At 33.5% G+C, this 14,048-nt stretch overlaps 2 protein-coding genes across 2 annotated transcripts; both read left to right on the top strand.

Moving 5' to 3' along the window:
• Positions 1–7,378: 7,378 nt before the first annotated feature.
• LOC133695660 (wound-responsive protein GWIN3-like) lies at positions 7,379–8,252 on the top strand. The gene has a single exon (XM_062117577.1). The coding sequence runs from the start codon at positions 7,451–7,453 to the stop codon at positions 8,057–8,059; it is 609 nt and encodes a 202-aa protein (XP_061973561.1). The 5' UTR covers positions 7,379–7,450; the 3' UTR covers positions 8,060–8,252.
• An 817-nt stretch (positions 8,253–9,069) lies between these two features.
• LOC133697080 (uncharacterized) lies at positions 9,070–12,696 on the top strand. The gene is made up of 2 exons (XM_062119424.1): positions 9,070–9,998; positions 11,342–12,696. Exon 2 carries the CDS (start codon positions 11,551–11,553, stop codon positions 12,409–12,411), a length of 861 nt encoding a protein of 286 aa, XP_061975408.1. The 5' UTR covers positions 9,070–9,998; positions 11,342–11,550; the 3' UTR covers positions 12,412–12,696.
• Positions 12,697–14,048: the final 1,352 nt, after the last annotated feature.

The following is a 14,048-nucleotide window of genomic DNA, read 5'->3' on the forward strand; positions in this document are numbered from 1 at the left end:
AATATATTTTTTTGGATTTTTTGAAATATTGGCTAAGTTCTCGTGTCTTTAATAAACTGGTTGTTAAAGCCAAAATGCATGCTAAAAAATATTTTTTGAAGTTTTATTTGTTGTATGAAAATACAATGTGATTTTTTTTTAGCTTTGAGAGACTTGGTCGTATGCATGAAATAAATTTTTTTTTGTTTCAACGAAAACCATGTATTTTAATACCGGAATTGTATCTTTACGGTATAAAAATACAAACCGATATTAAACAAAATGGATAGAAAAAATTATTCCTCTTTTATCCATTTTTGGGGCCCCGCATAAACAAAAAATATAAAATATAAAAAAAGGAAAAGAGAAAATATAAAAAAATAAAAGAAATGTTGGAAGAAATAAAAAATATATATTAGTTGAGAAGAACATACCAAAACGCCCAAGAAATTGCCAAAAGATTGTTGTTGGGAAAAGAAATGGGTTTGGGTTCAATCATAAAATTATGATTAAAGTTCAGGAGTCACAACCTAGTATTATGATTACTAGGAACCTATGGTCTGCGAAAGTCTAGGTAAGAGACTATTTGTGCAAAGGAAAGACGCATCACCCTAGTACACCCTACCTAAAGTAAGCTGCATTATTGTTTGATTGTTTTTCTAGGTCAAGTTTCTATTTGTTGGTCTCGTTTATGGTTCGAGGTAGATCTCACTTCGTAAGAGAGTCTCTACCTTATTAAATTAAATCCTAATCATTCTAAAGTCTTAATTTTAACATCACATTTATTTTGCATTTTGTATCTTTAATACCTGAGAGTGTACCCTATCGTGTAGTCTTACACCCAACAGATTATTCAAATCTACATCTAAACCCTAAAAAAAAATATTGGAAAAGGGTTTTTGACATTTTAGTCAAACCCTAATAGATAATCATAAGCTAGTTACAATATCCATTTTGCATTTTAAAACATAAAAAAGATGCGATTTTTTTTTCCATGAAGATATGCTTGGAAATTTTTTAGTATTTGGCCATATATAACAAAACATTTTTTTTTAAAAGGAAAACTAATTTAAAAGTTTTGAAATATTTTGGAGAAAGTCAGGTGTTTTAATACCGGGTTTGTATCTTACAGTGTAAAAATATAACCCATTATGGGTTGGGTTGACCCCTCTTTCATTTTGGTCTCTGGTTCTGAAATTTTATATTTTGACCCTCAATTGACCAACACACTTCCAATCTATTCAATTTGGCTCATGAGTTTGTCAATTTCAACTCCTACATTCATGTGCCTTTTCTAACTTGGTCCTTGGTTTTTATTTCTTCAATCAAGTCCCTAATTGCTTATCAAACTTTCATATTTATGCAATTAAGCCTCTGATATGACTAAATTAACTCTTAAAAATTTCAATTCAACCCATAGACTTTAATTTCTTTCAATTAAAGTGTAGATTGATTAACAAATCAATTTTTCTTGCAACTAAGCCCTCAATAAATTCAATTAAACCTTGAAAAAAATCTAATTGAGCCCTTAAACATCTAATTTTAAATTTCTCTCCTCAAGTTGAATTTTCTTTGTCAATAGGGCCTTCATCAATCAAAAATACACTGTTAAATTTTTTAATTTTACATGCTTGGTCCTCCTCGACCAATCTTTAGCAATTCTCTCGGTATTTAAATATACTCTTCTTATTGGTAAATTTTTTGATATTCTTCCAACATATTTTTTTTTTGTATTTTCTCTTTTCTCCTTTTTTTTTGGTTTATGTGAGGCTAAAAACAAAAGAGTAACAACAATAATCACCGTACCGGTTACATATAGTGAGCTGTAGGATTTTTACAGGATAATTTTATGGGTTCTATGGTTCTCAATCTTTTTAAGTTTGGTATGACAATAATAAGGTGTGAATATATATGGTAGAAATGAACTGTCTGTTAAAGAATCATCTCAACCCAATAGTTTAAGCTGTTAGGTGAGGTTCCAAGATATGATTTACATTATTTTCTAACACACTCCCTTAAGTGAAAGTCATTTGAACTTGAAACTTGTACAAGCCCACATTAAATTGTGCTTAATTTTTTTATCAAATAAATAGGAATGGTGAGATTCGAACTCATGACCGCTTGATTATCAAGGCTCTGATACCATGTCAAAGAACCATTTCAACCCAATAGCTTAAATTGTTAGGTGAGGTTTCAAGATATAATTTATATTATTTTCTAATATTATACTATATTTTTCTTACTAATGATTGCAATGGGCAATTCATGAAGAAAAATTACGGAATATGTGTCTATATGCTTTTATTCACAATTCACAATCACAACCATTTGGCAAACACGCATTCTGTCACATCTTTATTCACGTCCGCCAAGTGTCCCGAAGCTTTTAACCTAGTTGATCAGCACGATTAAAACAAGTTTTGTGGGATGGCTAACTAAGCAAAATGGTCCCGAAGCTTTTAACCTATACAAAAACTCTTTGCCATAGGACAATAATTTGTAGTTTTGTTGAACAAGATGAGCACGCTTAAGGAAATGTATCAAATATTCCAAATCTTTACACTGGTTCAACACATGAACTAGAAGGTGAACTAATGAGAATGTCATAACCACATTTTTTGACCTTTTTTTATTTTTTTGAAAACCAAAACAATTGCAAAATACAACAAAAAAATAATCCAAAAAAGATGTTCTTGACATATGTGATTTATTTTCAATATTTTCAGTGTCTTCCTAAAAGAATTCAAAACTCAAAATTTTGTTTCCAACATTTTCAGCTACTAAGAAGCCTATTTTAAAATTATTGATTGATTTTTCAACTGAATCAAAGAATGTGCATCTTGGGTTGTGTACAATGAATTCAACCTATTCGGGTCATTTGCTGCTCCTTATTCTTGTTGGGCAGTTATACTCACGGTTTACAACTTGCCACCAGAGATGTGTATGAGACCAGAGTTCATGTTTTTATATACAGTCATACTCGGTCCTAACAGTCTGGTTCGGGATAACAATAGTGTTTGTGTTAAAGGATCGACTTGTAGTGAGTTTGAAATTGAGTATGATGGTAAATTAGAAGGGGTCGTTGAATTGCAATATCATAGCAAGTATAATAGAGTGTTTTTTTATTCAAATGCTATTGGTATGACACCACTAATAGAGAAATCATAGTAGATTTCCACTATGGTCTAGTCAAAATTAACTAAAAAACTAGACTCCGCAACATAAATGATGTCTTTATTATTGTCAAGCAATGCCAGTAAATTTATTACACTACACATACACCCCTTCCTTTAGAAATGATCATTCAAGAGTTGATTGGTTATCTGTTTTAAAAATAAAACCCAAGGGTCGTGTTTCAAGATGAAACGAAGAAACAAGTGTGGGAGATGATGTCTTTTAAATTAATGAGTTGGTTGAACCATATCGAGTTGGTTCATCAATTGATTTAGAAAAAAAATTCAAATTTTCACATCTTCAATAATAGTCTTGTTGATGTTGATGCTAAGGAGTTATTTGTTGTTCTAATATCCAGCGGACAAGCACAAATCGATGAAGATGATGATAACAATGTTATCAAAGTTGAAGATTGCAATGGAGCTAATGATGATTCAATTGAAGAATAAGAAGATAATTCTAACTAACTATTAAAACATAAAAGTGTAATGCAATTTTTTATAATCTAATATTTGTGGATGAAATTATGTATAAAGAAATATTTATTTTATAATTTTTATGTGGACTGTTGTTATTGTGTTTTGTGTGTCACTTTTAATTTAAGTATTTGCAGGGAGATTAATATACAGCAAATGTAGACAAAATGTGTTATTCTTTCAATGCACACCAGGTACTCAAATCTATGCTCTTTGTGCATTCTATCAACTCATCAATAAAATATGAGTTGTTTTTAAAACATTACATTAATCATTTTAAAAAGTTAGTGGGACAAAATAATTGTAGTGAATATATATGGCAGTACCTATCTTAAAATAAGATGAGAAATAATTTAATTGATGGAATCTTATTAACTATTAAGCACGAGTAAATAAAGTGGTCCAAAAGCTCAAAACCTAAACGACAACTCTTTGCCGCAGGACTATAATTTGTAGTTTTGTCGAACATCTACAAATGCGTGCACTCTTTCAACACATGAACTAGAAGACAAAATATTAGGACAACTAATTAATACTGATCTCAACAATGAAGATCACTAAACTTCTATCAAATCAATAAATTTTTAGATATCATTTTTTTGACAATTTATAAAATAGTTTTTAGTGCAAGAAAATAGGAATAATTTTTTAAAACAATTATTAAAAAATCATCATTTTATACTAGGACCGATTATGGGCTTCACAACTTGAATTTTATCTTGAATTTTATTTGTAAGGTTAATTAGTAGTTTTAATTGAAGTTATTTATAGAGTAGACTATTTTGTTTATTTTCGAGTTGTCAAGCTCACCAATTATTACACTATTAATGATTAAAACAACTGTCATCTCAAAAGAATATAGTATATTTATTTATATTTAAAAGATTTAAATTTTAAGCTAATTGATAGGATCAATTATATAACCTATAAAGCACGAGTAAAACACTTTTTTTGGATAAATCAAGCAAGACGCAAGAGCTCAAAACCTATACGACAACTCTTTGCTAAAGGACTATAATTTGTAGTTTTGTCGAAGGTCAGCACGAGTAAAACACTATTGGGATGATTGAATCGGAAGGATTCGTTGTGACCACAGGAGGTGTTGATAGATTGAATCGGTTTAAGATCACCAAGTATGAAGGTGATAATAGTTTTTATCAGCTTTCTTTTTGTCCAATATCCGAACCCTTCTGTGAATGCTCATTGGTCCCAGTAGGCGTCAACAGTGACAAGCACTTGGCTCCCAATGTCGACCCTGTTCTTGTGATGTTTGAACCAGATGCATAGAGAGCACCTAAAATGGTGTCAGAATGATATTGATCAGTAATATTATCTGCTGCAATCCAGTATGACGGAGTTCGATTGACTACTATCATGTGTTAGGCATAAATAAAACTAAAATAAATAAGAAGCTTTTTAGCTTTGGCTTTTCCTTGGTTTTTTTTCATGGCGTTTCCATATTTATACTTCGTTTATTGCTTGATCTAAATGTTCGGAACCAAATGTCAGTTTTCATGGCTATTGTTTTTTGCAAATTTTAATGGGTTTTTAGGTCCTATTGATATATTGGTCAATTAATCAATTTTAACAAATATCGGAAATTTATTAAAATCGACATATTTTGATGTCCACAAACCTTCTCCCACTCGGTTCCTTTTGCGAGAAATGAACAAGTCCTTAACCTCTCCAAATTTAATGAAGGATCTTCTTAGGGGTTCATACTGAAGCTATCAAGGAAATCTTTCAAAGTATATCTTCACAGATTCAAAACGTGGTTATGATTGGTATTGGTAGGTGAAAGCTGATCTTTTTGTGAAGGTCGGAGTTTAGGGTCTTAGATAGGGGTGGTAATATTTTTTAGATTGATGTTTTACATTGATTTAAGAAATAAGTTTATATTTGTTGTGTTATAGATTGACAAATTTGTGATTATTGCTCATATTTTAGCTGCATTGATCAATAGTTTTTTTTTAGAAATTCTAGGTAAGGGACTCGTTGCGTAAAGAGAATATATTAACACCCCTAACATGTCATACCTGAGGTAAGCTGCATCATTTTTTATTTGTTTGTTATGGTTTGATAAAGTCTATCTCTACTAACTTGCTATGACAAGTCTACTACAATAAACGAATCCTAATTTTCTATGTCAGGAACTTCATTTAGTAAGGTGAAATATCATCAATTATTGTTGAGGCTTTTTTCAAGGGAAAACTGAAAATCTTGTTTTTGATTGTCGCGTCATTCCCAAATAATATTTCAGATTAAATTCCTTGCAGTTTTTTATCTTATATTAGAAATGAATGAATTGTATTGCTACCAATAATATTTTTGATACTGACCTCATACAGATTTTTTATCCTTATATTAAAGGTGAGTAATAGGTAAATTACTATATCTAATAATATTTTTGGTATTAACTCTTTTGTAGGTTTTTTTATCCTTTATATCAAAAGTGAATAATATATGTTTTTTTTTTGCCTCAAATAAGTTTTTAATTTTTTTTTAAATTAAGACCAAAATCTTTTGGAATTTTACAAACTTGTTGTGAAATCCATGTAATAGTTTTTAAAACATGCTAAAGTATTGAATTTTTTTATTATAAAAATGCTCAAATATTTTTTGAGGATTTTTGGCTATATACTAAAAAACTTCTTTTATTTTTTTAAAAACAAATATTATTTTTTAGATGATTTATTTGGCAAAACCCTTTTTTTTATTTATATAAAACTACCAAAATAAACTTAAGGACGTGTTTTCTAAACACACCTTTAAGCTAAAAATTCCTTAATAAAAAAGGTTGAAAACCCAAACAGGGCCTTGCACATCTAACTTGAATTTGACCAAATCAGGTTGACTTGAAATCTTTAATTCGACCATAAATCGATCCGAAGATCACTAGTTTGACCCGAAAAAACAAACCAAAACTCAAAACAGATTAAACTTGCAAAAAAACATAAAAACACAAGTTTTTTGTTTGTCAAAAACAAATCAAAAGCTAGAAAACTCAAGAACAAGAAGAACATGCAAAGTAAACACAGCAATGTGAATTTCAAATCTGACCAGATACAACAAAAACAAAGGCATAGGCATGATGGGAATCATTCAACGAATCATAATCAAGCTTCCAACGTCAATGATTATCACTTAATAATCATGATTTGGTTAAAATATATTACGGTGTAAAAACAAAGCTTTAGGATTAAAACAGTTATTGAAGCAAACTAACCTAGATTATTGATTAATCAAGTCTCCCGAAGTGTCTAGTGCAAAGAAATTGACCAAAACGTTTTTAGAATACTTGGACATGTAATCTCATTTTAGCTTGACAACTTGAATTTGATTTCAAAGATTTAATAAGTAGTTTTAATTGAAGTTATCCATAGAGTAGACTATTTGTGTGGGTTTTGTTCAATTTTATACATGGTGTTTATTTTCAAGTTGTCAAGTTCACCAATTATTACACGATAAATGAATACAATGATAGTCGTTTCAAAAAAGTATAGTTTATTTATTTAAATTTAAGATATTTAAAATTTTAAGTTCATTGATGTAAAACACTTTTGTGGGATAAATCAAGTAAGCAAGAGGCAAGAGCTCAAAACCTATACGACAACTCGTCGCCAGAGGGCTATAATTTCTAGTTTTGTCGGAAATCAGCACGAGTAAAACACTATAATTTATATTTTTGTGGATTTTTTAAATTAATTCTAACAAATAATCCATATGCTTGCTCCATATAAATATATGCTCTCCATGCGTTGTTTCAACACAAGATCAACAAGACACAATATTGAGATAACGAATACTCATATTCAACAAATATGAAGATCACTGAAGTTCTTGGGCTCTCGTTCCTTCTCTTTGCCTTCATAGGAACTTCATTTCCTGAGGCCGTTCATGCCAAAGATGCTGCAGCAGTGCTCGATGTCTTCGGTCATGAGGTGCAAGCTGGTGCTCGTTATTTAATCGTAGCCCCCTCGACTGACAATACAACAACTCTTGCAGTCACTATCAATGGCCAGGTCTTATGCAATTCAGATGTTATACTTTCCACATTGAACGAGAGCCTCCCAATAACATTTTCACCAGTTATACAATCCACCGATAGTGTCATCCGCGAAGGAACTCATCTAAATGTGAACTTTGCAGGGCCAATTGCCATGTGCGCAATGGCAGGCGTGACACCCATGTGGAAAATCCGATTCAGTACAACAGCAAAAGGATTCATTGTGACCACAGGAGGTGTTGATCGATTGAATCGGTTTATGATCACCAAGTCTGAAGGTGATAATAGTTTTTACCAGCTTTCTTTTTGTCCAATTTCCGAACCCTTCTGTGAATGCTCATGCGTCCCAGTTGGCGTCAACGGTGACAAGAACTTGGTTCCCGGTGCCGGCCCTCTTCTTGTTATGTTTGAACCAGATGAATAGAGAGCACCAAAAATCGAGAATAAAATGGTGTCAGAATGATATTGAGGGAAGTCGATTGCCTATTATCATGTTTGAACCAGAACTATTATCTACTGCAATCCTGTATGAAGGATCTCGACTGCCTACTATCATGTGGTGGGCATAAATAAAACTTAAATAAATACGAAGCTTTTTAGCTTTGGCTTTTCCTTAATTTTCATGTTGTCTCCACACACACACACACCTCGTTTGTTGCTTGATATTGTCACTAGAAAATCATCTGGTTCTTACAATCAATTGAAAATTGTATGGGCTTCAAACTTGCATAATCTCATATTTTTTTATACTTAACTTTTATCAAATGGAATAAGGGTGGTGAGATTCGAACTTGTGACCGCTTGGTCAACAAGATTCTAATACAAAATCAAAAAATCATCTCAACTTAAAAGTTTAAATTGTTAGGTAAGATCTCAAAAATTTAATTTTGTACGTACATGCTATTTTTTTTCTTGCCTATTTTAGTGGGTTTTTAGGTCCTATGTATATATTGGGCTTGTTATTTTCGATATAAAATTCTTTCAATTTTATTGCAATCCGCATATAGGAAAGGCATCTGACAAAATAGCTTTGATATTAATTGTCATAACCCAATTTTTGACCATTTTAATGATGATGAAAAAAATAATGATGATGAAAAGCTAGTAAAATGAAATAAATAAAGAATGGATTAAAATTTGGGTTAAGAGCAACATGGTTGGAAGTTTTGAGGTTTAATTAAACTTTGGAATTAATCTAATTAATCCAATCAAGGATTTAATTGGAGAATTGATAAGTTTTGAGACTTAATTGAGCTTGAAATTAATTTAATTAATCCAATCAAGGGTTTAATTGGAGAATTGATAAGTTTTGAGACTTAATTAAGCTTGGAATTAATTTAATTAATCAAATCAAGGGTTTAATTGGATAATTGATAAGTTTTGAGACTTAATTGAGTTTGAAATTAATTTAATTAATGAAATCAAGGACTTAATTAAAGAAATATGAAAGTTTGGGGTTTTAATTGGGGTCCAAATTGCAAAAATTAAAGTCCAAGGACTAACTTGTAAAAGGCACCGAAATGCAGGGGTCCAATTACAAATTAACTAGGGGTTTAATTACAAGACTTCCAAAACTTGAAGTACCAAAATGCAAATTGCCATTAAACACTCCACTGTTCATCTCCTCCATCCCGATTCAACAGAAACGGCTGAGAACGTGGGTAACGTTTTTTGCCCACGATGTGCCATTAATACATGCTAGGAGGTGTAAGGGTGTTGGGTGGCTTATAAAGATTGAGCACAGCAAAGAAAAAAGAGGAGGAAAAAACTGGGGCAAAGTTGGGGAATTGGACTGAAAGGGGAGAAAAAAGGACAGTAGAGAGGGGGACAGAACCGAGGGGAAAAACAGGGGGAAAAAGGGCGAACAACAACAAGAAAAACACAGGGGAAGAACCCTCATCTCCTGGGTGCAGACCTCCATCACCGTCGACCATCGTCATCATCTGCGTCTTCCTTTTCCAATAATATCACAAGCAACAGCTTAGGAAAGGGAAATTAGGGAAGACGCATGCAGAAAAACAGAAACAGGGGAGCAAGCTTCAGTTCAACCGACAGCACCTAACATCTTCATCACCATCGTTGATGTCCTGAGCAGAGGAAGCACATAAGGAAGACCAAGGAAAGAAGTAGACAAGAGTCACCACCAGCTTCACAACCGTTTTCGTCGCCTCCAGAAGCAGCATCTCCAGAGCTCCATCTTCAGCAGCCACTGCACCAGAAACAGGGCACTCCAGGAAAGAAATACAGGGACGAACCGGGGAAGAAAAGGAGGAAGAGAAGGAAGAAGAGAGGAAGAACAAGAGGAGGCAGCGTCGTTCGTCCAGCAGTGCGCCATCGTCTCCGGCTACGCCTTGCTGCACCAGGTAAGTCGTCCCTCATCTCTACCCTTTTGCATTTTAATTCACTGCTACTATAGCAGTGAATTATAATTCACTTGCTACTGTAGCAAGTGAATTATAATTCATTGGGCAGGCGTGCATTATGCACGCCTGCCACCCAGCCGGGACCAGTGACCCAACCCCAAAAAAAAATAAAAAAAATAAAAAAATAAAAAAATAGAAAAAAGTAGAAAAAATAAAAATAATGTATATGCATGAATAAAAATAATGTAAATTTAATGGTTTATTCACTGACGCCAGAGTCAGGAATAAAAATACCGGTTTAAATTTATATTATTTTTATTCGTTGTATTTTATTTTATTTAGCTAGAAAAATAAAAAATATGTGCATGCGTAAAAATAAATTTACTTTTTATTTATTTATTTATTCATTGGTGCTAGAGCAAGGAATACAAAATATTGATCTAATTTTATTTTCGTAGCTACGAATTTTTACCAACGCCAGAGTTGGAATTATTCGAGCTCGAATATTCATTGACGCCAGAGTCATGAATATTATAAACAAATCATCATAGCATAAACTAATAAATATTTAGCAATTTAAGACAAAACCGACAATGCAGTCTGCCTTAGGCAGAACGTTTAAGGGGTGATAATATCTTCCCTTTTACGTAACCAATCCCGAGCCATAGAATCTCTGTTGACCAGTTAGGGTTCCTAGTGACCATAATACTAGGTGGCGACTCCTTAAATAAGACATTTTTCCTAAAAGAACAAGATGCCATAAATCTGTTCTTTTTCCATATTCAAGAGAATTATTTGTGGGGCGTCGCGATGTCGGGTGCGACAGGATGGCGACTCCACTGGGGACGTTAGGATTAAGCTTTGTCTTTTGTCTTATTATTGCTATTCTGATTGTTGTGTTTATTTGTTTATTTTTCCTGCATTTACTGCTTTAGCATGCATCCTTATTTATGTTGTCATGCATCACTTTAGAAGCACACACTTTACAAACTAGGATAAGTGGGGGAGTAACGGTACCCCAATGGCTTTAGCCTGGGTAAGACTCGTGAAACCATCCAACTCTCGCTTGATTGTTTACTTGGAAGTGGTTGATATGCCAAACTGATATTACTCAGGGCCTCTATCTTCACACTACTTGTAAGCCTCATATCGACCTTTCATGGACGATCACTGAGCATGCGAGAGACCCTTTGAAACTAGATAATGACCAACCCTTTGATGCACTCAACAATTAGGATCTTCCTACTAGGTTGTCACCCCGTGAAGGGCAAGTTTGCATTTCATATGCATTTTTTCTAATTGCTTCAGCATTTTTGCATAATTGCATGATTTACATTTAGCAGGTTGAAATATAGGTTCCCCATTGAAACCCGCTTATAACACTCGTTCGAGAAAAAGACAAATAGAAAACGAAGAAAGAGGCCAGTTGGAAGCCCAACATCAAAAAGAGGTGGAGAATCTTAAAGAAGAAGTCGCAAGGCTTACTAGTCTACTCGAGCAGGCCTTGAGAGATAAATCTGGAAAAGCAATACTTACAGCTCAGCCTGAAGATATGCATGTAACTCATTTCGATCCACAGAATCTGGGGGCAAATAGGGTGTCATCTGAATTTCAACAAGCTATGCATTTCCAGCCAGCATACCCCTCAAGGATACCGTTTACCATTGATTCTACCGAGAAAGAATCTCAAAAGGGCAAGATGGTGAAAGAAGAGGGTTTGGAAAAATGGACTGCCTTAGAAGAGAGGATAAGGGCAATTGAGGGAAACCATTTGTGCGACCTGGTGAAAGCTGTCAATATGTGTTTGGTGCCTAACATGGTCATTCCTAAGAAGTTTAGGGTGCCGGAATTTATTAAATATACGGGAACCCAATGCCCTATAACTCATCTCAAGGCATACTGCAACAAAATGGCTGAGGTAGTTGATGATGAGAAATTGTTGATTCATTTCTTTCAAGACAGCTTAAGTGGCGCTGCCCTCACTTGGTATATGCGATTAAATAATACCAAGGTTAAGAAATGGAAGGATTTGGTTGATGCCTTCATGAGGCAATATAAGTTCAATATAGACGTGGGCCCTGATCGGTTAAGCTTGCAAGCTATGGAGAAGAATAACAAGGAGTCCATTAGAGAATATACTCAAAGGTGGCGTGAGGTCGCTGCACAGGTTAACCCTTCTTTGTTGGAAAAGGAGATGATCAACTTATTTGTCAACACTTTCAAGGCCCCGTACTTTGAATACCTGGTTAGAAGCTCTGCACAACATTTTACTGACTTAGTTGTTATAGCTGAGAGGATTGAACAAGCCATTGGGTTAGGTAAAATTGTTGATCCAACTGAAAAGAACGGTTTCACTGAAAAAGAAAAGGACACTGAAGGTGGTTGTCAAGGCACTTATCATTCCTATAGCTGATTTTTTCATACCGACTCCCAGATATCAACTATTTTGAAGAAAAGCTATGGTGATGGTAGGTCGAGAATGATCTACAAATGACTTCAACTGACTGTTGAAAAGATACCCTTGTCAAGGAGAATAAATGATTGAAAGATTCTAGAAATTTCAATCAATGATCACTAAATGTTTAGCCCCTTTATGAGTTATCATGCTAGTATTCATTAGCCCAAGATGTTGTCATAAGTTCCTTGTGGTTGAACTTATTTTCCAAAGTTTCAATGAAATAATGAGTTTGTCATTCAATCGTGTTTACGATTAAGCTTTATTCATTTTTCTGAGAGTGTTTTCTTATAAAGACTCACAAACACATCTTTCAAGCCTTGCGCGATCTCATAGACGCAATTCATCTCTTTTACCAAAATCAGTTTCCCTATTGGAGTTTTGAAAAATTGATCTGGCGTTTTGATTTCAAAAATAATTTGATGTTTATTCAAAAATGATATTTTTGACATTCTACTTGTAGAATGACAAGTGAATCAAGCAACTCCATCATTGAGGTGACTAAATTATGAACAAAAAAAAATGTGAAAAAGAAAAGAAAAGAAAAAAGAAATGAATAAACACCCTTACCCAATGACTCTTGAATCATGTGTTTTTAAATGTATGAATAATGGTATGTAGTGAACTCGTTGCTCATGACCCATGAAATGCATCTTTGCAAAGACCAAACTATCACACTAGATGAGGTAAAGTTTATTGATCATAGTGGCTTGCGCTTGAAATGAGGAAAGGCCATCTTTGTTATTCCTTTCACTTTCTGAAATAAGTACATCCCTTGCGATCCTTTTTTTGAGCCTGAATAATTTTTCTTTCATGAATACAAATCCCGACTACGATCACACCCCACACTGGGGGGCAAGAGAAAATTTCAATGAGAAAAGAGAAAAAGTTGTGAGAAAGCCAAAAAGGCATAAGAGCTCAAGAAACTCAAATGCTAGGGGGCATGCCCAAATCACTAGAAAAAGTGACATACAAGATAAAGTGAGTATGCCCTAGCAAAGCAATAAAAAAGAAGAAGCATCAAATCAAAGAAGAGTGGCAAAAGAAAATGTGAATGACGTCAAGAGACAAACTGTTGATAGTGATCCTCGGTCTTTGAAACCCTGAAACACTCTTTGAGCCTTATGAATCCTTTTCTTTCATAAACCAAGAACCACAACCTACATTACGTGCCTATAAAAGTCCTTTCTAATCAAGCAAGCAAGCAACCTAGAATAATAAACAATGCTCTCAAAATGCAAAGAATACTTTTCATGACATCAAGAATAAACTACTCATTATTATTCATGCTGATAAAGATGAATGCTCAAAAAGAGACAAGTTTTTCTCGTACAAAACCTCGAGCTTTTTTCTCGAGCCCGTCACTTTGAAACAAAAATGTCATCTCATGACGTATTTTCACCAAAGACCTCATTGCCAAACACGGGCAAATAATCTCTTTTTCAAGAAAGAAAATAACCAAGGAGTTGCAAGATTTCAAAAGCAAATTGTTTTAGAATCACATCGAAATGATTTTTGTTTTCAAAATGCAAGATCAAGATTTCAAGATTCATTCTAGACCCATATTCCTTCACCAAACTGAAAAGGAGAGAAAT

This window comes from Populus nigra, chromosome 6 (assembly GCF_951802175.1).
Source record: "Populus nigra chromosome 6, ddPopNigr1.1, whole genome shotgun sequence".
NCBI classification, from domain to species: Eukaryota; Viridiplantae; Streptophyta; class Magnoliopsida; order Malpighiales; family Salicaceae; genus Populus; species Populus nigra.

Coding starts and splice junctions, on each gene's coding strand:
- LOC133695660 (XM_062117577.1), top strand. CDS start 7,451: ATGAAGATCACTGAAGTTCTTGGGCTCTCGTTCCTTCTCTTTGCCTTC.
- LOC133697080 (XM_062119424.1), top strand. CDS start 11,551: ATGCATGTAACTCATTTCGATCCACAGAATCTGGGGGCAAATAGGGTG.